At 42.0% G+C, this 27,214-nt stretch overlaps 1 protein-coding gene across 3 annotated transcripts in view; it reads left to right on the top strand.

Annotated features, from left to right (window-relative positions):
- LOC144680024 (uncharacterized) overlaps positions 1 to 27,214 on the top strand; it is a 147,638-nt gene that overhangs the window by 17,740 nt on the left and 102,684 nt on the right. The window contains exons 2-4 of one of the 3 annotated variants that reach the window (XR_013576475.1): positions 1,942 to 2,229; positions 8,788 to 8,901; positions 18,114 to 18,297. Coding sequence is in view for 2 of the 3 variants with exons in the window: in XM_078541112.1 (XP_078397238.1) it covers positions 1,942 to 2,229; positions 8,788 to 8,901; positions 18,114 to 18,130 (419 nt within the window). In the remaining variant the exon portion in view is untranslated. Of the gene's footprint in view, positions 1 to 1,941; positions 2,230 to 8,787; positions 8,902 to 18,113; positions 21,172 to 27,214 lie in introns of those variants that run through there. The other 2 variants (XM_078541112.1, XM_078541113.1) reach the window with 2 other exon arrangements.

The raw sequence follows: 27,214 nt of genomic DNA, 5'->3' as shown, positions 1-27,214 counted from the left end.
GAAACAAGCATGAAGACAGCAACTGGTCATTGAATGTAAGCTTGGGAATTTGGTGAATGAGGGAATTTTAAGGGTTAAGTTTCAGGATTAATTTCTTTCTAAAATTTAATCTCGTTTGCATTTAGAATTTACAGCTTAGTGCAAAAGTTGCTTTTCTTTCAGTTTTCGTCAATGATAAACAAGCTCCTTACCAGGAGAGGCAGCTGCAGTTAGTTAATTAGTAGCTACTTTAACTAGATTCTCTAGCCAGCAGTGCTGACTCATCTCAGTAGGATTGCAGCTAGTATACCTATAGGTGGTCTTGTTAAGTGCATGAAGTAAGCAAGCACAAAGACAGCAGCTGGTCACTGAGTGTGAACTTGGGATTTTGGTGAGTGAGCACTTTGGTAAGTGACAGAATCAAAGAGTTATGTTGAAGGCAAAATGAATAGTTTACGTTTCTGTTTGAGGACATCCCAAAACATGCCATATTGTCTGAGATGGGCTATGAGAATAGGAGGTTGTTTAATTTAGCTGGGCATACTTCACATGGACTGCAGTGACTCTCCACCACCTTCTTGGCAATTAGGCAATAAATATGAGCCTTGCCAGCAATGCTCACTTTCTGAGAATATATATGGGATGTGGGCATTGCTGGCTAGGCCTGCATTTATTGCCGTTGTGAAATGAATGGCATACTAGGCCACTTCAGAGGGCAGTTAAGAGTCAACCTCATTGCTAAGGATCTGGAGTCACATGTAGGCCAGACCAGATAAGGACAACAGGTTTCCTTCCCTAAAGAACATTAGTGAACCAGATGGGCTTTTACGACAATCACCAATGGTTTCATGGTCATCATTAGACTTTTAATTCCAGATTTTTTTTATTGAATTCAAATTCCACCATCTTTTATGGTGGGATTTGAACCCAGGTCCCTGCATTACCCTGTGTCTCTGGATTACTAGTCTGGTGACAATACCACTATGCCACCACCACACCGCTCCCCCCCCCCCCGACCATTCCTTAATTCCATATCCCAAAATCTACAAAAATCTCCTAGACGGTACCTTGACAAAGAATTTCTAAACTTCCATGTACATCACATCCAGCACATTTCCCCATGTCACCTCATCAAATGAGGTGTCTCAAACACCATCTTACTTTCTGAGCTTTGAATACCAGTTGTCATTTTTCCCCCTTTAACGTTATGATTTAACAGAGTCCATTAGTGTGTGGTGCAGATGCAGTGGACGACGCCACAAGGAGAGAAGGTGAAATGCATTTGATCCTCCAGACTTAACTATTCCTATGTTTCCTGACTGACCTCCCACCTCTCACCCTTTAAAGACTTAAAATCATCCAAAACACTGTAGTCTGTATCTAACTCGCATTAAATCCTGTCCGCCCATCACCTCGTGCTCACTGGCCAACAGTGAATACCTTCCGGGCAATGACTCGATTTTGAAATTCTCATTCTTGTTTTCAAATCCCTCCATGGCCTCTAACCCTTCCTATCTCTGTAACATCCTCCTACAACCTTCCGAGATCTCTGAACTCTTTGAATCTGGCCTCTTGTGCATCCCCAATTTTCTTTGGTCCACCATTGGTGGCCGTGCCTTCAGCGGCCCAAGTCCTAAGCTAATGAATTCTCTCCCTAAACATCTGTGCCTTTCTTCCTTTAAAGTGCTGCTTAAAACCTACCTCCTTGACCAAACTTTTAATTAGCTGTCCTAATATCCCCTTTTGTGACTCAGTGTCAAATTCTGTTTGATAATCGCTCCCGTGAAGTGGTTTGGAACGCTTTACCATGTTAAGGGTGCTATATAAAGGCAGGTTGGTGTTGTTGTTGCCGTTGTGTAAATGAAAGATAAAAACATAAGATTAATGGAACGTTTTAATCAATCAAATTTTTTTTTGTCTTTTTCCTTTAACGGGCATGATGATCCGTGGGGGGAAAACCAGCAGTTCCAGATGTAAATGGCCCTATTATTGACGAAAGTGAAACAATTCCAGATCAGTCCCAACTACTGGAGGCCAAAGAGCTTGACACTGTCCTCGACGAGGTTGTCACCAGTGAACCAGGCCCTTCGGAAGCCGTCGGGGTTTTGGAGGTGGCGGCTGAGGCCGGGGTCAGTCCTGTGGCTGCAGAGGTGATTGCTGATGGACCAGAAACCTCCACGGCTCCAATGGAAGCGACGTCTCCTTCTGATGCAGATGTGCAACCCACTGAGACAGAGGAACAGACTGAAGGTAACATGGTGGCTGCGGCCGAAAATTGTGCTGTTGCGACGAGCGGTGTTTTCCGCATGCCGGAACTCAAAAGGGACAGCCCGGTCTCAAAAGGCATGACAGGCGGCTTTAGTTCTTGAAACAGGAAAGAAAAGAATGGCCTGCTCTGTGAGACTGAGCTATTGACAACAAAAAAAACTTCTGAATGTGAGATTCCCAATGAAAAATGGGAGGCATTCACTGCAACTATCAATGTTTTAAATGGTTAATCAGTATTTCAGATTTAATTATTTTTCAATGTATTCTTGGAATGTGGGCATCGCTGGCAAGGACAGAATTTATTGCCCACCCTTAATTGCACTTAAGCAGCTGGTGGTGAACCCCACTTATAACCGAGTGGCTTGCTAGGCCATTTCAGGGGGCAGTTAAGAGTCAACCACGTTGCTGTGGATCTGGTGTCACATGTAGGCCAGACCAGGTAATGATGGCAGATTTCCTCTCCAGAAAGGCATTAGTGAGTTCATTGGAGTTTAGAAGCATGAGAGGTGACCTGATTGAAACATAAAAGATTCTGCGGGGGGGCTTGACAGGCCATAAGACCTAGGAGCAGAAGTAGGCCATTCGGCCCATCGCGTCAGCCATTCAATGAGATCATGGCTGATCTGATAATCCTCAACTCCACTTTCCTGCCTTTTCCCCAGAACACTCGATTCCCTTACTGATTAAAAATCTCTCTATCTCAGCCTTGAATATACTTAACGGCCCAGCCTCTACAGCCCTCTGCAGTAAAGAATTCCACAGATTCACTACCCTCTGAGAGAAGAAATTCCTCCTCGTCTCTGTTTTAAATGGGCGCCCCCTTACTCTGAGATTATGCCCTCTGGTCTTAGACTCCCCCACAAGGGGAAACAACTTCTCATCATCTACCCTGTCAAACCCACTAAGAATCTTATATGTTTCAATAAGGTCACCTCTCATTCTTCTAAACTCCAATGAGTACAGGTCCAACTGACTCAACCTCTCCTCATAAGAAAATCCCTCCATACCCGGGATCAACCTATTGAACCTCCTCTGGACTGCCTCCAATGCCAGTATATTTTTCCTTACATAAGGGGACCAAAACTGCTCACAGTATTCTAGGTGTGGTCTAACGAGTGCCTTGTATAGTTTTAGCAAGACTTCCCTATTTTTATACTCCATTCCCTTTAAAATAAAGGCCAACATTCCATTTGCTCCCCTGTTACCTGCTGAACCTGTATGCTAGCTTTTTACGATCATGCACGAGGACCCCCAAATCCCTCTGTGCTGCAGCTTTCTTCAGTCTTTCTCCATTTAAATAATATTCAGCTCTTTTATTCTTCCTGCCAAAGTGCATAACCTCACATTTTCCTACATTATTTTCCACCTGCCGTGTTTTTTCCCACTCACTTAACCTGTCTATATCCCTCTGTAGATTCCTTGTGTCATTCTCACCACTTGCCTACCCACCTATTTTTGTGTCATCCGCAAACTTGGCGATAGTGCATTCACTTCCCTCATCTAAGTCACTGGGCTGAATTCTCCCCCCCCCACCCCCACCATCTGGGGGGGTTGTGTAGGGGCGGGTAGGAACAAGCGCAAACCCGATTGGCACCCCCGATCGAGTCCATGCCGCCATTTTACGTGGGCGGGCCAATTAAGGCCCGCCCAGCGTGACGTTCGCCCAGAAGTGCTGAGTGCTCCCTGTGCGGGGCGGGGAGGAGAGGGATTCCCTGAGTCGGGGCCTGTGCTCTTGCACGCGAAAAAGCGCAGAAATCTCCCTGAGGTACAGAGGTGCCTCAGGCAGATCAGTTTAAGGTTTTAAAATTTTAAATAAAGGAAAAATAATCTTTTAACACACGTCGCCTCATATGACAGTGTTACATGAGCTGGGACATGTCAATTAATTTTTTAAATTGTTTTTATTGAATTTTAAAACACTTCATGAAACCTCATCCCACCCATGGAATGTTATCCACTTTGGTAGCAAAAACAGGAAGGCAGATTATTACCTGAATGGCTATAAATTGAGAGAGGGGAATGTGCAACGAGTCCTGGGTGTCCTCGTACACCAGTCGCTGAAGGTAAGCATGCAGATGCAGCAGGCAGTAAAGAAGGCAAACGATATGTTGACCTTCATAGCAAGAGGATTCGAGTACAGGAGCAGGGATGTCTTGCTGCAATTGTACAGGGCCTTGGTGAGACCACACATGAAATATTGTGTGCAGTTTTGGTCTCCTTATCTGAGGAAGGATGTTCTTGCTATAGAGGGAGTGCAGCAAAAGTTTGCCAGACTGATTCCTGGGATGGCGGGACTTACAAATGAGGAGAGATTGAGTGGGTTAGGATTATATTTGCTGGAGTTCAGAAGAATGAGGGGGATCTCATAGAAACCTATAAAATTCTAACAGGACTAGACATGGTAGATGCAGGAAGGATGTTCCCGATGGTGGGGGAGTCCAGAACCAGGGGTCACAGTCTGAGGATACGGGGTAGACCATTTAGGACTGAGATGAGGAGAAACTTCTTCACCCAGAGAGTGGTGAGCCTGTGGAATTCGTTACCAGAGAAAGTAGTTGAGGCCAAAACATTGTATGTTTTCAAGAAGGAGTTAGATATAGCTCTTGGAGCGAAAGGGGTCAAAGGATATGGGGAAAAAGCAGGAGCAGGCTATTGAATTGGATGATCAGTCATGAGCATAATGAATGGCAGAGCAGGCTCTAAGGGCCGAATTGCCTACTCCTGCTCCTAGTTTCTATGTTTCTATGAAAAATGCAAAGGCCGCCTGAGCTCTTCACCTGCCTGCCAACCTTAAGGTTGGACGGGCAGCTCATTTAAATGTTTTAATTAGTTTTTAACGGGCCTTAATAGGCCTTTGACAGTTTGGCGGACGCACAGCCAACTTGGCTGTGCACCCACCAAACTGAAAATCTAAATGACATGCGGTGACATCGGGACGCCCGCCCGACATCACCACCCGTCATTTTACGCGTTGGCGAGCGGGCCCCGCCCCCGCTCGCCAACCAGAAAATTCTTCCCATTAATATGTATTGTAAATAATTTTGACCCCAACACTGATCCATGTGGCACTCCATTAATTACAGGTTGCCATCCTGAAAATGCCCCACTTATCCCAACTCCCTGTCTCCTATTAGTTAGCCAGTCCTCTATCCATGCTAATATACTACCCCCAACACAATGGGCTCTTATCTTATTAAGTAGCCTTATGTGTGGTACCTTATCAAACATCTTTTAGAAATCCAAATATATTACATTGACTGGTTCCCCTTTATCTATCCTGCTCTTTATCTCCTCAAAGAATTCTAATAAATTTGTCAGGCATGATTTCCCCCTCATGAAGCCGATGGATCCCAGTCAAACAACATCTTGACTTTCATCTTGTTTTCAAATCCCCCCATGGTCTCGCCCCTTCCTATTTCTGTAATCTCTTCCAACCCCACATCCCTCTGAGATCTTTGCATTCCCCTAATTTTGGCCGGTTGTGAATTCTCTATTGTAAATTGCTCCAGCATCAGTGACTGTGCTTTAGGTCACCTGGGCCCCAAGCTCCAGAACTCCCTTCCTACACTCCTTTACCTCACATACCTCTTTGACCAGGCCTCTGGTCATCAGATTGAACATCTCCCTACGTAGCTCAGTGTCATACTTGGCTTTATAAAGCTCCTGGGAAGAAGGTGACACCAACAAATGAACAAAGCACCTTGGGATGTTTCATTACCTTAAAGGTGCAATACATGTTGTTCTTTAATTAACCAAGTGGTTCTCTCTGGTCACTGAATGCTTCATGCATTCTGGTGGACACAGAGCAATCTACATAAGGTCATCAAGGAGTGCTCGCAAGAGGCCAGCCATCTGAGTGATCCCTCCACACAGGCCCTTCATATCCTGGGCCTGTGGGTGACGGTTTTAGTCAGGGACCCACCAGGAAGGAATCTGAAACTCAAAAGGTATCGAACTTCAGTGCAACCATACTCGGGAGCACTGCGCACAGTTCTGGTCTCCCTAGCACAGAGAAGGAACTCGCTGGCACTGAAAGTGGTGCAAAGGTGACACCGGACAGGCTGGGGATCTTTTCTCTAGAAAAGGGAAGGCTGAGGGTTAGCCTGATAGAGGTTTTTAAAACATTCAAGCAATTGCAACTGGGTAGAGTCTGCACGCGTGCATGTGTACACGCATGTGTGTACACTCAGGATAGTAGCACAGGTGATAGGGTGGATGTTGAGAGGATGTTTCCCCTTGTGTGGGAATCTAGAACTAGGGGGCATGGTTTAAAAATTAGGAGTCTCCCATTTAAGATGGAGATGAGGAAGAATTTCTTCTCAGAGGGTCATTACTCTTTGGAATTCTCTTCCCCAGAGAGCAGTGAAGGCTGGGTCATTGAATATATTCAAGGCTGAGTTAGACAGATTTTTGATCAACAAAGGAGTCGAGGGTTATGGGGGACAGACAGGAAAGTGGGGTTAAGCCACGATCTTATTAAATGGTGGAGCAGGCTGGATTGGCTGTCTGGCCTTCTCCTGCTCCTGCTCCTAATTCTTATGATTTTATGAACCAGATAGTCTTTTACAATAAATGGGTAGATTATTAACATTTTAGTTCAAATTCATTAATTAACTTGAGTTGAGCTGAAATTCCCCCAGCAGCCCTGGTGAGATTTGAACTCGTGTCTCCTGAGTATCCATCCGTAACTCTGGGTTACTAGTACAGTAACATTACTACTACGTTACCATCCTTATTTATGAATGCGCATTCCAACCATTCAGTCTCATCTATTGGGAATGTGTACTGGGAGATCACAGGCAAAGTCCCCAAAGTTTTCATTAAACACAATGATAAAAATGTAATTCTGCTATTAAATGTTGTTATTTAAACTAAAAGAAACCCTGAAAGGTAAAGAAAATTGCTTATCTGACATATGAGTCATTTAAAATATGTGCATAAATATACATAATCTCAAGGGTTCCGACCATTGGCTGCCAATTTGCATGCATAACAATGATTGCACTTCGAGAGATTCATTGACAGGGAATTTAAACTAAATAAATAAAAATTATTTCTTCAACTCTCTTTCAACTATTTCTGTTACAAATGGTGGGCAGATTTAACAGAATGTTAATAGGTTCTCAAATGTTAAAGTAGTTAGCTGTGACTCATTTATTTTACTCGAAGCTCTGAGTTAGAATTTTGTGGGTTTAAGTCTCACTGTTGGGCTTGAGCACAAAAACCAAGGCTGACACTCTGATGCAGTACCAGGGGAGTGTCTGAGGTTCCATCTTGCGGATGAGCTGCTAAACCAAAGTAGATGTAAAAAATTAAAAAAAATTCTGTGTCTCTATCTCGGAGAATAATAGGAGTTGTCCTGGCCAATATTTATCCCTCAATCACCACAAAATACTTCCACTGGATACTGGATAAGTATAGCTCCAACAAGACTCAAGGAGGTCTACACCATTCAGGACAAAGGAGCCCCCCCGATCAGCCCCTCACCCACCACTGATGCACAGTGGTTGGTGTGTTCCATCTACAAGATGAACTGCAGCAACTCATCAAGGCTCCTGCGACAGTACCTTCCTTTTACTTTTGCCACTGCCAAGTTTAAGTTGTTCCTTTAATTACATGCTGAGTGCATTCCTCATATTGATGCTCACAGTCACAAGAGCCACCTGATTAAGTGGCCCCACATGAACAGAAGATCCACACTTGCAGAAGAACTTTGCCTGGCAAATTCTAAGTTGGCCTTGGCATAGCAGGGATGCTTAGAATCACATTTATTTTTGTCAGCAAGCATTAGGCAGGAAGCACTGACAATCAGTATGTGTGTTTCAGGGGGAGGTAAAGACAATTATAAAAGAGAAAAGGGCTCCTACAGAATCATACAGAACAGGAGATGGCCATTTTGCCCATTTTGTCTCTGCCAGCTCTTTGAAAGTACGATCCAATTAGTCCTACTCCCCTGTTCTTTCCCCGCAATCCTATAATTTCACCCCCCCCCTTCAGGCATTTATCCAATTTTGAAATTTACTATTAAATCTGATTCCACTACCCTTTCAGCAAGTGCATACCAGATTATCATTGCTACAAAAACAAAGAAAAATGTCTCATCTTGCCTCTGGTTCTTTTATCAATTGTCATTTATCGGTGTCCTCTGGTTACTGACCTTTCTGCAAATGGAAAGTTTCCCCCTATTTACTTCTCCCTATTTACCCTATCAAGACCCCTCATGGCCTTAAACATCTCGTTCAAATCTCTCCTTAAGCCGTCTTTGTTCCAAGGCTAACAAACCCATCTTCTGTAGTCACTCCACATAACTGAAGTCCCTCTACTCTGGTACTGTTGTAGTAAATCTCTTCTGCACCCTCTCTCTCTAAAGTGTGGTGCCTGGAATTGGACACAACGCCGCCAGCTGGCTTTGCATCAGCACTGTTTACCTTTCCATGTTTCAGGGGTAAGGCCTTTGCAAGGTCAGCTAGCTGTGAGATAAGAGTGTGTCTGGGTAATGCATGTAAAATTTGACTCAGATTGCATGGTTACTGTATCCAGGTGAGATTGGAGAAAAGTTGGAAAGCAAGATGAATGTCGACACTGGAATTGAAGAGGTGGAGACAAAAGAAGAGGAAACAGAAGATACTGTGCCTTCTGAAGTGACAGAGATGAGTACGTTGAAAATTAAATAATTACTGCTTGTACTAATTACTTTCACCATATTAAGCATTACAGGCTGAAAGGCAGAACACATCATTTCATGGGTAATCTCAAGTTTCTCAGTCTTGATTCCCCACACTTATATCAGTCTTACTCTCTCCATCCTCACTTGAGTTGAAATGAATACTCCCTGCATCATCTCCCACTCTCACTCATCCTTCATTAGGACTTCAAAACTACAGTACTCCATCCCTTGGTTAATCAATAATGCTTTTTAAACCCAAGCCTGTCACTTAACCACTGGGTGTCCTGAAATTTATCTCATCTTTCTTCCTTGGTGGTGTCCTGCTCTGTGAACCTTAGCCTTTCACCTGGTTTGTCTCAGTAAAATAACTCTAACTTTTGTTACCCATTAATAGATAGACTGAAATCTTAGATTCTGCACTGGTGCCCAGGATTGGTGGAAACCCACATGAGGCTGACAGCTCACAGTCAATTTGATGCTGTGTAGTAGCTGAATTGACAATGGTTTTGCATTTTAAAATTCTCATCCGTGTGTTCAAATCCCTCCCTGGCCTCAAACCTATTGCAGTAACCTTCACCAGCCCTCTGTGATATCTGTGCTCCTCTGAATCTGGGTTCTTGCACAGTCCTGATTTTAATCATTCTATCATTGGCAGCTATGCTTTCAGCTGCCAGGGCCCCAAGGTCTGGAATTCCCTCCTTAAATCTCTCCACCTTTCTATCTTTCTCTTCCTTTAAGAAGCTCCTTAAAAGCTACCTCTATGACCAAGCTTTTGGTCATTTACCCTGATATGTCCTCAGGTGCCTCAGCATCAAATCTGGATGGGCAATTGCTCCCGTGAAGCACCTTGGGACATCTCATTACAGTAAAAGGTGCTATATAAATGGAAGTTGTTGTTTTTGCAGTTACAAGTGTTTCATTGTGTGGTCAGGGTCTAGATAGGGGTTTTGAGGATTGTCTATTCTCCCAAAGTATGATGCTCGCATCTGTAGTTTCTTAAAAGCATTACTCTTTATTTACAGCAAGTATTTACATATTTGGACCTCTACACGAGGTTGGAGCTTCGCCTTCTTCCAGATCTTGCTTACTTCTCAATCATGTGATAGAACCATAGAATAGTCACGGCGCAGAAAGAGGCCATTCAGCCCATCGTATCTGTACCGACCAAAAAAAAAGAGAAAAAAAAAGAAACTAGCCGCTTATTTTTAAACCCACTTTCCAGCACCTGGTCCATGGCCTTGCAGGTTACAGAATTTCAGGTACAGATCCAGGTGCCTTTTAAATGTGTTGAGTGTTTCAGCCTCAACCACCAACTTAGGCTGTGAATTCCAGAACCCCACCACCCTCTGGGTGAAAAAGGTTTTCCTTATGTCCCCTCTAATCCTTCTACCAATCACCTTAAATCTATGCCCCCTGGTAATTGACCCCTCAGCCAGGGGAAACAGGCCTTTCCTGTCTGCCCTATCTAGGCCCCTCATAATTTGTACACCTCAATTAGAACAGAGGCAGCTGAGGGGTGACCTAAGGAAACGACCCGAGCCTAGCCAATCTTTTCTCATAGCTGCAATTTTCTAGCCCTAACAACATTCTTGTAAATCTCCTCTGTACTCTCTCCAGAGCAATGATGTCCTTCCTGTAATGTGGTGACTGGAACTGTACACAAAAGTCTAGCTGTTGCCTAGCAAGCATTTTATACAGTTCCATCATTACATCCCTGCTTTTGTATTCAATACCTCGTCCAATAAAGGAAAGCATTCCATATGCTTTCTTTACCACCTTATCCACCTGTCCTGCCACCTTCAGGGACCTGTGGACATGCACTCCAAGTCTCTCACATACTCATCACCTCTCAATATCCTCCTGTATATTGAGTATTCCCTTGCTTTGTTTGCCCTCCCCAAATGAATTACCTCACACTTTTCCGGATTGAATTTTATTTGCTAATTTTCCGCCCACTCAACCAAACCATTGATGTCATTCTACAGACAACAGCTATCCTCTTCACTATCAACTATGTGGCTAATTTTTGTGTCGTCAGCAAATTTCCCAATCATATCATCCACATTTAAATCCAAACCATTAATATATACAACATACAGCAAAAGCACAACATTGATCCCTATGGAATGCCACTGGAAACCTCTTTCCATTCGCATCCACCAACCATTACCCTTTGTGATCCTTTGATTTGATATCATTATTATATGAGCATCATGTATGCTTCTGATGTTAACCCTTTATTCTACATCTCCTCCCAAGTCTTTATCCCTATCATATTTACATCCTCCTACATCTCCCACCCTCAAGGTCACAGAGGAGCCTTGACTAATCTCCCTGATCTCGTCCTGAGCTCCTTTTGAGGTTGAGGATATTCTATACTTTCCCTTCTGTCGATGTGAGTGATCTGCTTTAGGGTGGCTGTGTGTAGAGCTTGAAGTAAGTCTTTCTTCTTCATCATCATGATCTGAGTAGTAAGCCCAAGTTTCTTTGACTTTCTCTCCAAGGATATTAAGATCCTGATTGATCTTGGTTCTGGAGTTTTTTTTGAATGATTGTGCCTTCCTTCTGTTAGTCTCAGACCTATACGCTCTCCCTGGGCTTCAGCACTGGTAACTTGTGCTCTATGCCTGTGATTAAAGTTCAGAGCCTGGTTGCTTCTCTGTTCTGCCTTGTGCTGTTTTACCCTCTCATGGAGATATTGGGTTTGAGTTTTTGCACTAGCGTTGGAATCTGTGTTCTCAATCTCCTACCCATTGGCAATTCTCATGGTGAGAAATCATTTTGTAGTAGTGAGGTTCGATAACTCAGAAGAGTTAGATTAAGGTATTCGTTCTTTTTCAATAAATCTTTAATGGTTCGTACCCCTCTCTCAGCTTTTCCGTTTACTTAAGGATAGCGAGTTGGACCGGTTACATGAATGAAGCCATATTCATTTGCAGAATTGTGGAATAGCTTATTAGCAAATTGCAGCCCATTGTCGGACACTACAATATCTGGGATGCCATGTGTTGCATAAATTCTCTTGAGGGTTTGGATGACTGGTCTGCTGTGATGCTATGCAATCTGTTTACTTCAATCCACCATGAGTAGTAACCAATGACAATAAGGAAGCTTTTCCCCATACATTCAAATAAGTCCATTTCCAATTAGAAAGTAATAGTGGTTCTTTTTGTTTTTGGCTGTTTACAGACAAGTAAGACAGTTAGAAATCATTTCTTCTGAAGAGCAAGTAATGCCTGATTGCTGTGCTGTTGCATGATGTTTTGCTATTCCTAGATAACCTTGGTAAAGTCTTTGAAGAATATCAAGCTGGAGTGTTCCCAGTATGACTATTCTCTCATTGGAGACTAGTAAGTTGGCAATGATTGTGAGGTGCTTGCACTGTTCAAAATACTGCCATAGTATTGAATTAGTGGGGATATAGTCTGGCCATCCTTCCAGACAATATTCTGGGATTCAGAGACAATCTTCATCTCTTTGCTGGGATTGTTTTATTTCCTGAAACATCTTTGCAGTAGCTGGTAAGTGCTGAGTGATTAAGGATCTATATGCTTCAGCCTCCTTGGTGAAGTATAAATACTCATATGGTTCCTTCTGATGGTATTCATGAAGTGTGTCTACCGTTGTTTGATACTTCCCTTGCACGTACTCAGTGATGGAGTCATATCTCATCAAGTTAGTCTGAACCGCTGGATTCTGGGTGGCATCTTTGCAATTTCTTTCACGTTCAGAAGGGTGACTAGTGGCTTATGGCCTGTTTCAATTTTGAAACACAATCCCATAACAGTCTGAAAACTTTTCGCATTGTTGCTGCAAACGTTTCTTTTTCTATCATGGCGTATTGTTATTCTGTTTTTGTTAGTGACCTAGAGGCATAGTAGAATGGTCGACACTTGCCATCTCTCTGCACTTGAAATAAAACTGCCCCCAGATTGGTAGACTATGCACCTGCTGCTATTATAGTTCGTAATTCAAAATCGTAATGCACCAAAATTTCAGAAAAAATTAAAAGTTGTTTAATCCTTTCAAAAGCATTCTGCTGGTCCACATTCCAGCAACACTGTTGATCCTGTCTTAACAGCTGTCTCAAGGACTCATTGACTCTGCTAAATTTGGTAGAAACCTGCCTACTTGGTTGATCATCCCTTTGAATCTTTGAAGCTCAGTTATATTCCTAGGTTGTTGAAATTCTCTGATTATTTTCTTTTCTTGTGGACTAACTGTGATTCCAGTGGCTTGTACTACATGACCCAGAAATTGATCATAGGTTTGGCAAACTCGCATGCTAGGCCTGCATCCTGTAAGATTCTCAGGACTGCTTTGATTCTGTGATCATACTCTTCTCTCACGGAGCCAAGGATAAGTATGTCGTCCATATGGCATATTGCTCCTTCCATGCTTTCTGGAGCGAGACACATTGTTCTCTGGAAAATATCTGGAGCAGATGCTATTCCAAAGGGCAATCTATTGAAACAGTAACGACCAAATGGCGTTATGAATCTGAATTCTCTGTCCAGAGGTAGCTGCCAAAATCTACTGTTTGCATCCGATTTGGTAAATAAAGCACTCTTGGCTAGTTTGGCAAGGCTCTCATCTGCTGAAGTAATCAGGTGGTTCTCATGTTCCATTGATTTGTTTAGTTGAGTTAAATTCATACAGATGCTTAGAGCCATTTGGCTTTGGGATTGTAACTATTCCTGAACACCATTGTGTTGCCATGGTGACCGGTGAGACAACCCCTTGCTGTTGCATCTTTTCAATTTCATCCTTGACTTTGTCCAAGAGTGAGTAAGGGACTTTCCTCAGTGTAAAGAGGTAAATTAGCTCAGTATCAGCTCGAAGGGTGATATGGTACTTGATCTTTAACTTCCCTAGGCCTGTAAACAATTTTGGAAATTCATTTCGAGATGTATTGCTGTAGTTCAGCAACTTTACCCACTTTATAGATGAATTTCAGTTTTAGGCATGCTTTTCTGCTTAGTCGAGAGCACTCTTGATTTTGAATGACAGAGAGAGGTTCGAGGATTTCTCAGTCTTTATATTTCAGCTTTGCCATGAGTTGGTTTTTGACATTTAAAGTTGTCCCACCAGGACCTTGTAATTTGATAGATGAGGGTTACAATGCAATCCGTTTGAGTCATTTGACTTCATCCTGTAAAGCAGAAACCCCTGCTCCTGCGTCTAGTTTAAACTCTGTGGGGTTTCCATCCACTTTGAGTTTAATACTCCAATGTTTGTCTTCAGTATCATTTTTCTCGCCCAGGAAGGTCAGTTCCTTTGCTTGTGGCTCTACCACTTTTGTATGTGGCTCTGTTTTAAAATTTCCTCCCTCTTTTTACAGGTTGTTAGCGTTTTTGAGTGACAAACAGTTTTGAAATGGCACATTTTTCCACAGTTGTGACACACTGCCTCCCCTGCTAGACCTCCTCCTTGCTTGTGCAGTTTGTTGCTGCCACACCAAAGACGTTTCAAAATGGCGATTGCTGCACTGTTACCCATTTTTAGCAGGCTTAAGCTTTGGCATACTTTCTCTTTCATGGCCTACAAACTGAATGGTCTCACTTGATCTTCTCCATGGAATCTTGCCTTCCCCGCGGACAAACGCCCAATTCTGTTTCCTGACTTCTGTTTGCCTCACAATCGGCACTGCTTTCACTAGTGCTATATCCGCTCTTGTCTCCAAGAGATCTGTCAATGCTTTGTTTAGGACCCCAACTACAATCCTGTCGCGGAAGCAGCTCATCTTTTAAGATTCCGTAATTGCATTCCCTGTACAAAATTGTTTACAGATAATTGATGAACAAATCCATGCTTTCGCCTTGTCTTTGCTTTCTTTTATGAAATTTAGCCCTCTCTATTATTAACTTCTGATGGACGCTGAAATAAGAGTTGAAAACTTGCAGGATTACTTAAGAAGTTGAAGCCTCATCAACTCCCTGCCTTGCTATCACGTAATCAGCAATAGATCCTACTGCATGGTGTACTGACCTGGTCTTTTTGATATTTATTTTGTAACCCTGAAGCAGTTCTGTATCTTGTTAACCTTTTTCTTCAGTTGTCCTAGTTCTAGACCTGTTGTGAGCCTCCTGCCCTCTGAAATGGTTCTGGGAGTGGTAGGGTGGATTCCATACTTCAACTGAGCCCTGGGATTGTTCCTGCTTCTGTGTTACCACTTGCTGCTTTGGGCCTGTGCTCACTGCTGTCCGGTCTCCGTGTCTGTGTCTCAGCTTGTTTCCCCTGCAATGTTCTGACATCTTGGTGAGTCTTAATTTTTTTTGTCCTTTCTTTGAGAATCTCTTTTCTTGGCAGCCCTGTAATCATCATCTTCGCTGGGTGGTTTACTCGCTGCCACCATGTTTCCTTGTGCAGTCGGGGCTGACTATTCTCCCAAAGTATGCTGCTCGAGTCTGTAGTTTTTCAAAACTATTACTCTTTATTTACAGCAAGTATTTACACATTTGGACTTCCACATGAGGTTGCTGCTTCTCCTACTTCTCAGTCATGTGATCTGACATCATTATTACATCAGCATCACATAGGTTTCTGATTTTAACCCTTTATTCTGCGACAAGGTTCAAGTGTAAATTTCTTCAACAAAGTTTTATTTCATAGTGTTACAACCACAGCTGGTGCGAGCCAAATCTAAGAAGGAAACTTGTCTTACTGATCAGAGCCTTTTAAAAAAAAATGAGGGGAAAACTACTGATTCCAGGAGCATAGAATCCTAGTAACACTTGTCAGGAAGATATAATCATTTTCATAGTGTTATTGGAATTTATTAAGTAGAAATAGTGTGTGTGTGTGTGGGGAACTTAATTGAATTAGAGACAACTGATCTGAAGGCTTTGATGTATCAAGAAGAAAAGCTAGGTTTGAATTGTTAAATAGGTAAATATGACTGGAGTTTTAGAATGTGAGGTATAAAAGGGAACATTTGCATTGCTAGATAAATTAGAGTAGCGAATTTCAAAGAAGTGGTAAGGTGTTACACCTAGCCAACAGAGGCTAAGCCGAACAGTATGTTTATTTTTCCCAAAGCTTACTGATAAAATTAGTACTGTGACAGATTCTTGTTATTAGAAAAGTTGGGTTGAAAAGACAATTCGAAACAATGGGATTTACATCGAAAAGGGAGAAACTTGTATAAAGGAGGTGAGGTTATGTGTAAGGGGCAGGCATTTTAAGACCTAACACAAGTGTGAAAAGCCTTAAGTTGCTGTGAACTGAAGCTGAGGAAAACTCATTTTGAATTTCACTGTCCAGGGTGTGTGCTTTGCCTGGGTCTGTTTAATTCTGTGTGTTCTACTGTTGCCTTAATGGAGGGGTAACTGGGAGTCCGATTAATTAGGGGATTTATGAGTTATTATAGTAGTAACTCTTAGATGTATGTATGTGCTTAAAATCTTTTTCTTTTATTAATAAATGTTTAATTTAGTTCTGTAAAAAACCTCTAAGCATCGGTGGCCTTTTAACTGAATTCAAAGCCTGCATCTCGAAATAAATACAAATTGCAAATAGTTGTGGCAGCTGCTTCAAGTTTCCCTCTGGGATTTGAGCAGCTTGTTATTGACCATCTGCCTGACATAACACACTTTTAGGATTTTAAAATTAAAAGATTTATTAACAAGGAGAAAGAAAAAACGTAAGCACACAAGGTTAAAAATTACACAGTTAAAAGAGTCTTACAAAACATTCCCCAAAGAAAACATACTTGGTCAGAATACACAAGTAAACTACTTGGCAACAGTTCCCTTATAGATTTCTAACCATAAAATTCCAGTAATATTATCCAAGGCAAAAATAGTCACTACTTTAGTAAAGTATACCACATGACTTCTGACTCCCTTCCACTCCGTTGTGGAAATCCAAAGGAAGTCCAGAAACAGACTGCTTTCTGAAAACAAAGACTTTTCTGGCTTGAAACTGGATGGCTGCTTGAAATTCTCAACTTTTCTCAGCACAGAGTTGGTCTCAGGACATCTCCTCCACACAGCCGCCACAACTCAACTCAACATCCTTCCTGAAATATCTTTTCTTCCTTTCATCTTAGACTCCGTTGTCCTAAGTGCCTATTTGAACTCAACATTTTCACAATATAAAATTCTTTCACGGTTTCCTATTTCCTCCACTTTCAGGTCAAATAAAACTTAATAATCACCTCTTGTTTACTTACGAAACCTTTGTATGTTGTAAAAGTCCCATGTCACTTCTAAAATACCTTTTGAAATTTAACAGCTCAAAAGTCAAGTCCCTACTTATCTTATAATACACATTTCAAAACCTAACCTATTTACTCATACATTCAACTTCACCATAGCCTCTCATTACAAATACATCTAGCGCTTTTACTTTTCATCTCTCAGTTCCCACAGACCAGCTGCCTTTACAAACATTCCCCCAGTTTAATTAATTATGGACACACACGACAACACATTCCCAAAAATGTTTTTTAAAATAACCATCTTCACCATAGTTTTGTGTATTTATGGTTATTCATTGCAGGATTTGAACAAGTCAGTCATATAGTCCAAGTCACAGCCACCAAGATCATTAGAGTTAGTCAAAAGCTAGTTATATCCCCTGCACTGTAAATACATTTCCAAAAGCCTTTGAGCAGGCAGAAGTGTGTGTAAATTTCCTTTTAAACCAATCAGAATATAAAACTTGCTGTTGCCAGTTCCCCACCCACCCTGATAGTTACAGTGATGGTGCTTCACATTCAAGCCTACAGGTTCTTTGCATAGCACTATCACTTTAATGATTAACTTGAGAGGCCAAATGTAACTCCAGTTTCCTGGAAACAGAAAAAAATCCGCACTAACGTTATAATTCCTTCGTAATGTCACCAAATGGCCAATCAACATTTCAATAAAAATTGGTTTTCGAAGTAATCACCTGTGCTTTACCTTTTTTTTAAACAAAAAAGTGGTTGATCCGGAGATTTTTCACTTTTTGTACCTAGTTTCCTGGCGTCAAACAACTGGCTACAGAAAAATATTCCTTCAATTTTATTTTTTGTCATGCATCACATAGATCTGTGGTATATAGCATAAGATATGCCCTAAAATTACTTCTGCACTTGCTGTGCAGTATGGAGATTCATAGATTATTTTAATTGACTATTTAATTTTATAGGCAATTATTAAAGGACATATGCAAATTAACTCACACTTTTAATGTTTTCTTCTTTTAATGACAGAAAGTAAGGAAGATTAAACCTCTGCTATTTCAGTCCTGGAAGATACATTTCTGCTCACATGGAATCTGTACAGTTGCTTTAATATCCTACAATTTACTGTCCTCAATGATAAGAGATTCTAACAACAGCTATCAGCAATTCTGCAGAATCGTCAACATTTAGTCTGGGGTTTCTACACACATCAGCCAACAGCCATGCAATCATTCGACTGGATAACTCTGTGTTAATGACATCCGTTGGCTGTCCACTAATGTCACTATGTACAAATGGGGGAGAGTAACCGTATCATTCTCGGGAGCTGTTTCTTTCACTACATATTTACCATCTCTTAGGTCCAAGTAATCTTGGAAAGTGCCGTTCTGAGTAATTGTAAACCTGGGTAATTGTAAACCTGGGACTGTAACCTGGCAGGTGAAAGAATTTAATTCATGTGGTTATTCGCTATACGAAAGCCAGCAAAACATTGACGAAATAAATTGGGGACAAACTCGTGTACAATCATCTTGTAATGGAAAGAGGTGTAGTAATCCGGACAGTATTTTATGTGTAATTATGCTTGCTAAGGTAGAGACTTTTTTTAATGATTTTTTTTTGGTATCACTGCACAAGAGCATGCTCATGACTTTATATAAGAGCATATGTTGTGCAGCTTTGCTGTTGGGAGGTAGGAGCTTACAGGAGCACTGCCAAGTGGCTCGCAGCATGATGCTGCAGAGCTTTTATAAAGTGCTCCACCAAAATTATCTTTTCAATGTGCAATGCAATGTCATATAGCTGCAAATTATTTTAAGGAACAATTAGGATTTTATAAATTATTGGATTCATATCAAAATGATGGAATATTATGTTTATATTTATAAATATATTCCTGATCTAGCACATCAGCTGTTAGTAAACATATCATTTAAGCACGTTGATCAATAAGACTTTAAATCAAGAGTGTTAAGGATTATAGAACCAAGGTGGGTAGATGGAGCTAAGATACAGATCAGCCATAATCTAATTGAACGATGGAACAGGCTCAAGGGCTGAAAGGAACAGGAGGAAGCCAATGCTTAGAAAAACAAATGATGACGTCACAATCGCTATGAACCTCCTTAAAATGGTCTGTATTTTGATTTAAAGTGTAAATGCTGCAGGATATGAAATATAAAACAACTTTTAACAATATGCTGGGCATTTGCGTAGTTTATTCTGAATTGCAGCTCAGCCTAGACTTCACAAAAATACCGTGCAACATTATATTTATTATCTAGTTTCCTGACGAGCCACCTCCAGAAAAATTGACATACAAGGCAGTAAAACAAATATATTTGCACTTAATGCAGGCATTTATTATCCACGAGTCTTGCATGGTATGTCAGGTGCAGTACAGATCACTCTTGTATTATGGGCCCAAACCATAGTTTAAGAAACCACTTCCCCTTACCTTATTTTCATTTGATTCACATCTGATCTGTTACTAGTGGAACTGAGTCTTCTCACTGAAGTCCTTCACAATAAGCAAATGAATAACAAGAACATGTTTCAACATGCCAAAAGAAAAACTGACTGATTGCAGACCAAATAGCCACTGCATAGACCTGAAATTACTCAATACTTGGGGAGGCAGTGGCATAGTGGTATTGTCACTCACTAAGTGTTCCAGAATACCAAGGCTAATGTTCTAGGAACCTGGGTTTGAATCCCATCATGGGATTTTTTTTTTTGTTATTAAAAACCCATCTGGTTCATTGATGCCCTTTAGGGAAGGAAATCTGCCATCCTCACCTGGTCTGGCCTACATGTGACTCCGGATCCACAGCAATGTGGTTGACTCTTAAATGCTGGGCATTTGTGGTTAGCCAGCGATGCCCACATCCAATGAATTAAAAAAAAAACTCAAAAAGGTACTTAAGAACAAGGCTATTTGATCACATGGACATCATTGCTGAGCCCAATCCCATGCTCTACCAATGACTGGCAGGTGCCGCTGAACAGTGGTCAGCTTGACCTTGGGCAACTTGACCAGGAACACCAAGACCAATTGTAGCACTTGAGTAAACCATTTACCATAAGTAAACTTATTTTAACATTCCAAGGAGCATTATCAGACAAAATTTAACAACAAACCACTGAACTCTAAAACTGTCATTAAGACAGGTGACCAAAGGGATGGATTTCAAGGACCATTTTAACAGAGGAAAGGTAAAGAGACAGAGGTTTAGGGAGGAAATTCCAGAGCTTAGGGTTTTAGCTGCTGAAGGCATGGCCACCAATGATGGAGTGATTAAAATTACGACTGCACAAGACCTCAGGAGTGCAGGGAATTTAAAGAGTTGTGAAGCCAGAGGAGGTTAGAGATAGGATGAGGCCACAGAGATTTGAAAACAAGGGTGAGAATTTTTAAATTGCAGCATTGCTGGACCGTGAGCCAATGACAGGTAGTGCTGATGGAATGTGTTGCAGCCAGTCCTGTACGTAGCCAGTGACAGATAGGTGTTACAGGACAGCGGTCAGGAACAGGAGTCTTGGGAAAATTGACCAGCATTACCATGGAATTAGCAACATTTTCCTTGTAACATGGTTTGTCAGGATAAATGGACACTTGGATAATAATGATCTGCCTGGGCAAAGTCAACATGGATTTATGAACGGGAAATGATGTTTGACGAACCTGGAGTTTTTTGAGGATATTACTAACAGAATTGATAAAGGGGAGTCGGTGGATGTAGACTTGGATTTTCAGAAGGCTTTTAATTAAGTCCCCTACAGGAGGTTGGTCAGCAAAATTAAAGCACATGGGATAGGAGGTAATATTCACTGGCATGGATTAAGGATTCGTTAACAGGCAGAAAACAGAGTGTATGAATAAACAGGTCATTCTCGCACTGGCAGGCTGTGACTAGTAGGGTACTGCGGAGATCAGTACTCTGGTCACAGTATATTATCAATGATTTGGATGTGAGGACCAAATGTAATATTTCCAAGTTTGCAGATAACACATGCTTTTATTGTGGTTAAAGCTATCTTTGTACAACTAATTTATTCAATAAACCATGCCACATTAAGTTAATAAGATTACTTTTTTTTAATAAACGCATTTCAAAATGGCAACCATCCATACCCACGCCAGCAGTTCACATTTTACACTCAGCGTTTAAGTCGGCCCTCATGTTTGGAAGGATGTTTGAGGGCTTCAGAGGTCTAGTTAGATGCCGACACCTACGGTATGTGCAGAGACTAGAGAAGCTGGAGCTGTTGTCCTTTGAGCGGAAATGGTTAAGAGGAGATTTCATACAGATGTTCAAAATCATGAAGCATTTTGATTACAATTTTTGTGAAGAAGCTATTCCAAGTGAGATGAGGTCATAGCCAAAAGAGTCAAAGAAAGCTTGAGAAAAGAAAAGTTTAGGCTAAGGTAAAGCAGGGGAGTGGGACTATGTGGAATGTTCTTTCAGGGTGCCAGTGCAGACTTGATGGGCTGAATGGCCTCCCTCTGCACTGTAAAAATACTGCAATACAAAGCTAGGTGAGAACGTTTGTTGTGAGGGAGATGCAAAGTGGCTTCAAGAGGATTTAGACAGACTTAGTGAGTGGGCAAGAAAGTGGGCAGATGGAATATAATGTGGAAAAGTGTGAGGTTATCCGCTTTGGTAAGAGGAACAGATGTGCAGAACATTTCTTCAATGGTAAGAGATTAGAAAGTGTAGATGTACAAAAGGACCTGGGTGTCCACATCAATAGTCACTGAAGGCTAACATGCAGGTGCAGCAGGCAATTAGAAAGGTTAATGGTATGTTGGCCTTTATTGCAGGAGGATTTGAGTACAGGAGTAGTGAAGTCTTGCTCCAATTGTATAGAACCTTGGTTAGACCACATCTGGATTACTGTGTGCAGTTTTGGTCTCCTTACCTTAGGAAGGATATTATTGCCATAGAGGGAGTGCAACGACTGTTCACCAGACAAGTTCTCAGGATGGCGGGACTGTCCTATGAAGAGAGATTACAGAAGCTGGGCCTGCATTCTCTAGAGTTTCAAAGAATGAGAGGTGATCTCATTGAAACCTACAAAATACTTAAAGGGATAGACAGGGTAGATGCGGATAAGATGTTTCCCCTAGTTGGGGAGTCTAGAATCAGGGGACACAATTTCAAAATAAGGAGGAAGCCATTTAGGACCGAGATGAGGAGAATTTTTTTTAACTCAGTGTGAATCTTTGGAATTCTCTACCCCAGAGGGCTGTGGAGGCTCAGTCATTGAGTACGTTTAAAGTAGAGATTGGCATTTAGAAATGTGTCAACCAGGTAAAGGGATATGGAGATAGTGAGGGAAAAAGGCATTGAAGTGGATGATCAGCCATGATCATATTGAATGGCAGAGCAGGCTCAAAGGGTTGAATGGCCTACTCTTGCTCCAATGTTCCTAAAAGTTATCAATGCTGGGTACTGGCCTATAAGTGTACAATTATTGCCTGCATGATCCTCACTAATTGCCCCATTTCGGAATTAGGGCATTAGGCTGTTACCAGAATAGAGAGGTTTGTACTCATCATGAAAGGCTGAGTAGGTTGAAGCTCTTTTCCTCTAGAATAACGAGAAGGCCGCAATAGGATCCGATAACTGCCTTTAAGGTTATGAAAGGGGTTCAACAGGGTGAACGCAGAGAAGATGTTGTTTCCAGTTGTAGTGTCAAAATTAGCAGCCAGGACAGGCACCAACAAATCCAGTAGGAAGCTCAAGATGAACTTCTTTACCCAGAGAATGGGTAAAATGAGGAGCACCTTATCACACAGAGTGACTAAGGTGATTAATGCATCTGTTACAGGGGAGAAGTAGATAAACACATGAAGGAGATAGGAATAGATTACGTTGATAGGTTAAGGTGAAGAGAGGGTGGGCGGAGGCTCGTATAGAGCATAAACATCATTGTGGATCAGCTGGACCGAATGGCCGGTTTTGTGCTGTACATTCTATGAATGCTTATGTCAATCTAGTGTAATGGGTTTCTTTTCCTGCAATCAAACAACCTAGTGAAGTGCAACAAATTGAAAAGCCCAACACGCGGATGGGTGTTGCGACTCTGCCTCTCAAACATGTCAAAGACGAGGAGTCTAGAACATGTGACGCTGCCACTGGTGGAAATATCAGCAGACTTTCTGATAAATGAGTTACTGCATTTCAGATTTTCCTCGAAAGATTAAAATAGTTGCTTGGTAGTACAGAACTCGAGTATTGCTGAAATAAAAAAAAATAGACATTTTGTCCGAAGCTTTTAGACTTGCACTCATCAGGACAATCACAAGAATGCCCATGTCAGGGGAAGCAACAACTTTATACTGTATGAGAAGAGAGTGCTGGTTGGTTGGCAAGTGGTAGCGGCGTTGCCATGGAGAATGGACCAGTTAATTATGACAGTTAACTTCCAAACATTGTTTGAAATTTAAACTAGCAGTTTGACTCGGGTCAAGGCATTGCCCTGAGGAATGAATCAGCGAATGGCTATCGCTTGTTTAGCTGAAACAGGCGCAATGTGTGTACATGTTCTTTCTGTCTGATAACAATGCTGTGTCCATGTGCTCATTTGACCCAATGTTCCACTTAAAGAGCAGTATATCGTGGCGAGCTAAACCCGCCACCATTGCATGAATCAGTATTCATTGAGCTTATGAACTCAGTAACTCGTACAGTTGAGTTCAGCTTTAACAACACCATGTATTCCCAATTAGATGGTAATGCCATGGGATCCCCTCTAGGCCCAGCTCACTCAAACATCTTTGTTGGGTTCCATGAGAAACATGTCTTCGATGGAATGATACCTAATCTCCTACCCCTTGCATATTTCTGATATATGGGTGATACGTTTGCTATATTTAAATCCGCAGCAGCATGTAATAATTTCCTTGCATGTCTTAATGGGCTCCATCCTGTGTTCAAATTCACCTTTGAAATGGAGCAGTCAAATGAACTCCCTTTCCTTGATGAACTAATTGAGAAATGCCAAGGGGTTCTCTACCATGGCGTTCCACAAGACTTCACTGGTCAATATGTGCATTGGGATTCTTACAGTTCCACACGCTATAAAATTGGCCTTATTGGCAACCTCGTAAATAGGGCCCAAGCCATTTGCTCACCATGCAAGCTTGATACTAAAATAGAGCTCAAAGGCATCTTGTTGGATAATGGATACCCTGATCAAATTGTTTTGCGCTGTATATCGCAAACACTCATGAATGGGACTAAGACTGTCACTTTTGGATCTGAAAAGTGCCCAGTCTACTTCAGATTACCCTGGAAGGGCAAGATATCTCAAACATTTGAGCAAACAGGTGAAGCTAGCTGTTTCACACTGCTATGCTGTAGTAACACAAGTGGTATTTGTCACTAATAGGATGCTGCCATCAAGCCAAACAGATGTTCTGCCTATCACACAAATGAGTAATGTGGTACATGAATTTCAGTGCCAGTGTGATGCTAGGTAAGTAGACCATACGTTCAAAAGACCGACAGATCATATCAAACAGCATGTCCCTTCCACTGTTCGCAACAGGCAAGGTACAGAGCGTACCCAACCAGCCTGTCCTTGCAAAACTCAGAAGTGTCCAACATTAGAAGTGATTCCACGATTGGACAACATTTGCTAAATAATCCTCAGTGTGCTAAAAATTATGCTGACAACCAATTTAAGATAGTCATTTGGGCTCGCAGTGTGGCACATTTGCATGTACCGGAAGCTACTTATATTAATACATAGGACCCTGTTCTTTTCAGACAGAAAGAACATGTACACACACTGCACCTGTTTCAGCTAAATAAGTGATAGCCATTCCTCAGGTTCATTCTTCATGGCAATGCCTTGACCAGAGTCAAACTGCTAGTTTAAATTTCAAACAATGTTTGGAAGTTAACTGTCAATCACAATTAACTGGTGCATTCTCCATGGCAATGCCTCTACGAATCAGAGTCCACTTGCCAACCAACCAGCACTGTCTTCTCATACAGTATAAAGTTAGTTGCTTCCCCTACATTGGTATTCTACAAATTGTCCTGATGAGTGCAAGACTAAAAGTTTTGACAAAATGTCTTTTTTCACCAATATTGAAAGATTAAAAGTTGGGTCATACATTAATGTAATGGCCTAAGTCCAGGTTTCTCACATGGGAAAAATGCATGTCAAGTGAAGTGTAGTTAGTTGAGACAGGGCTTCTCATTGTAGACATGCCCTGCCATTTAACTTCATGCAGCAAGATGCTGGGAACACTATTTGACAAACTCCTGACTTCACATTGAGAATACCCTTAATCGTGTTGTGTGGCACTACCACCATGCTAAATGAGATAGATTTCAAAACTGGTCAATCCTGAGGCACTGTGGGCCATCAGCAGCAGCAATTTATTCAACCATAATTTGTAACCCCATGGCCCAGCACATCCCCACGCTACCATAACAGGGGATCAACCCTGTTTCAATGAAGAGTGCAGGAGGGCAGAAGAGGAGCAGCACCAGGCTTACCTAAAAATAAACGTTAACCTGGTGAAGCTACAACACAGGACTGCTTGCGTATCAAACAACATAAGCAACAAGCAAAAGACAGAGCCAAGTAATCTCACAACCAATGGATCAGGTCCAAGCTCTGCAGTCCTTCCCCAACCAGCCGTTAATGGCGGTGGACAATTAAACAACTCACTGGAGGAGGAGGCTGCACAAATATCCCCATTCTCAATGACGGGGATGAGCCCAGCACATTAGTGCAAAAAACAAAACTGAAGCATTTACAACAATTTCCAGCCAGTAGTGCCAAGTGGATGATCCATCTTTGCCTCCTCCGGAAGTCTCCAGCATCATATCTTCAGCCAATTCAATTCATTACATGTGATAAATTTTTTTATTCACGGGATGTGGGCATTGCTGGTTAGCATTCATTGCCCTCGACAAGGTGGAGGTGAGCTGCCATCTTGAACCGTTGCAGTCCATGTGGTATAGGTCTACACCCACAGCGCTTTTAGTGAGGGGGTTCCAGGATTTTGACCCACCAACAGTGAAGGAACAGCGATATATTTCCAAGTCAGGATGGTGAGTGGTTTGGAGGGGAACTTCCAGGTGGTGGTGTTCCCATGTCCTTCTAGATGTTAGATGTTGTGGGTTTGGTAGGTGATGTCAAAGGAGACTTGGTGAGTTCCTGTACTGCATCTTGTACATGGTACACACTGCTGCCACTGTGCATTGGTCAGTGGTGGAGGGAGTAAACGTTTGTGGACGGGGTGCCAATCAAGCTCGATGATTGGTCCTGGATGGTGTTGAGCTTCTTCAGTGTTGTGGGAGCTGCACTCATCCAGGCAAGTGGAGAGTATTCCATCACACTCCTGAATTGTGCCTTGTAGATGACGGATAGGATTTTGGGAGTCAGGTGGTGAGTTACCCACTGCAGGATTCCTAGCCTCTGACCTGCTCTTGTAGCCACAGTATTTATAAGGCTAATCCAGTTAAGTTTCTGTTCAATTTTGACTCCCAGGATGTTGATAGTGGGGGATTCAGCAATGTTAATGCCATTGAATGTTAAGGGGCGATGGTTAGATTCTCTCTTGTTGGAGATGGTCATTGCCTGGCACTTGTGTGGCACTAATGTTACTTGCCACTTGTCAGCCCAAGCTTGGATATTATGCAGGTCTTGCTGCATTTGGACCTGGATTGCTTCAGTATGAGGAGTCATGAATGGTGCTGAACACTGTGCAATCATCAGCGAACATCCCCACTTCTGACCTTATGATGGAAGGAAGGTTGATGAAGCAGCTGATGGTTGGGCCTAGGACACTACCCTGAGGAACACCTCCAGAGATGTCCTGGAGCTGAGATGATTGACCCCCACCAACCACAACCATCTTCCTTTGTGCTAGTTATGACTCCAACCAGTGTAGTTTTTCCTGTTTCCCATTTGATTCCAGTTTTCCTAGCGCTTCTTGATGCCACTCTCGGTCAAATGCTGTCTTGAAGTCAAGGGCAGTCAGTCTCACCTCACCTCTGGAGTTCAGCTGCTTTGTCCATGTTTAGAAAAGAAGAATTCCATGTATAATGCTTCACTTTTGCCGCATTGTGTGCAGAACATTCTCTGCAGGAGCAGCCATC

This window comes from Cetorhinus maximus, chromosome 4, assembly GCF_964194155.1.
Source record: "Cetorhinus maximus chromosome 4, sCetMax3.hap1.1, whole genome shotgun sequence".
Taxonomy (NCBI): Eukaryota; Metazoa; Chordata; class Chondrichthyes; order Lamniformes; family Cetorhinidae; genus Cetorhinus; species Cetorhinus maximus.
This window is presented reverse-complemented; position numbering and strand designations above follow the sequence as displayed.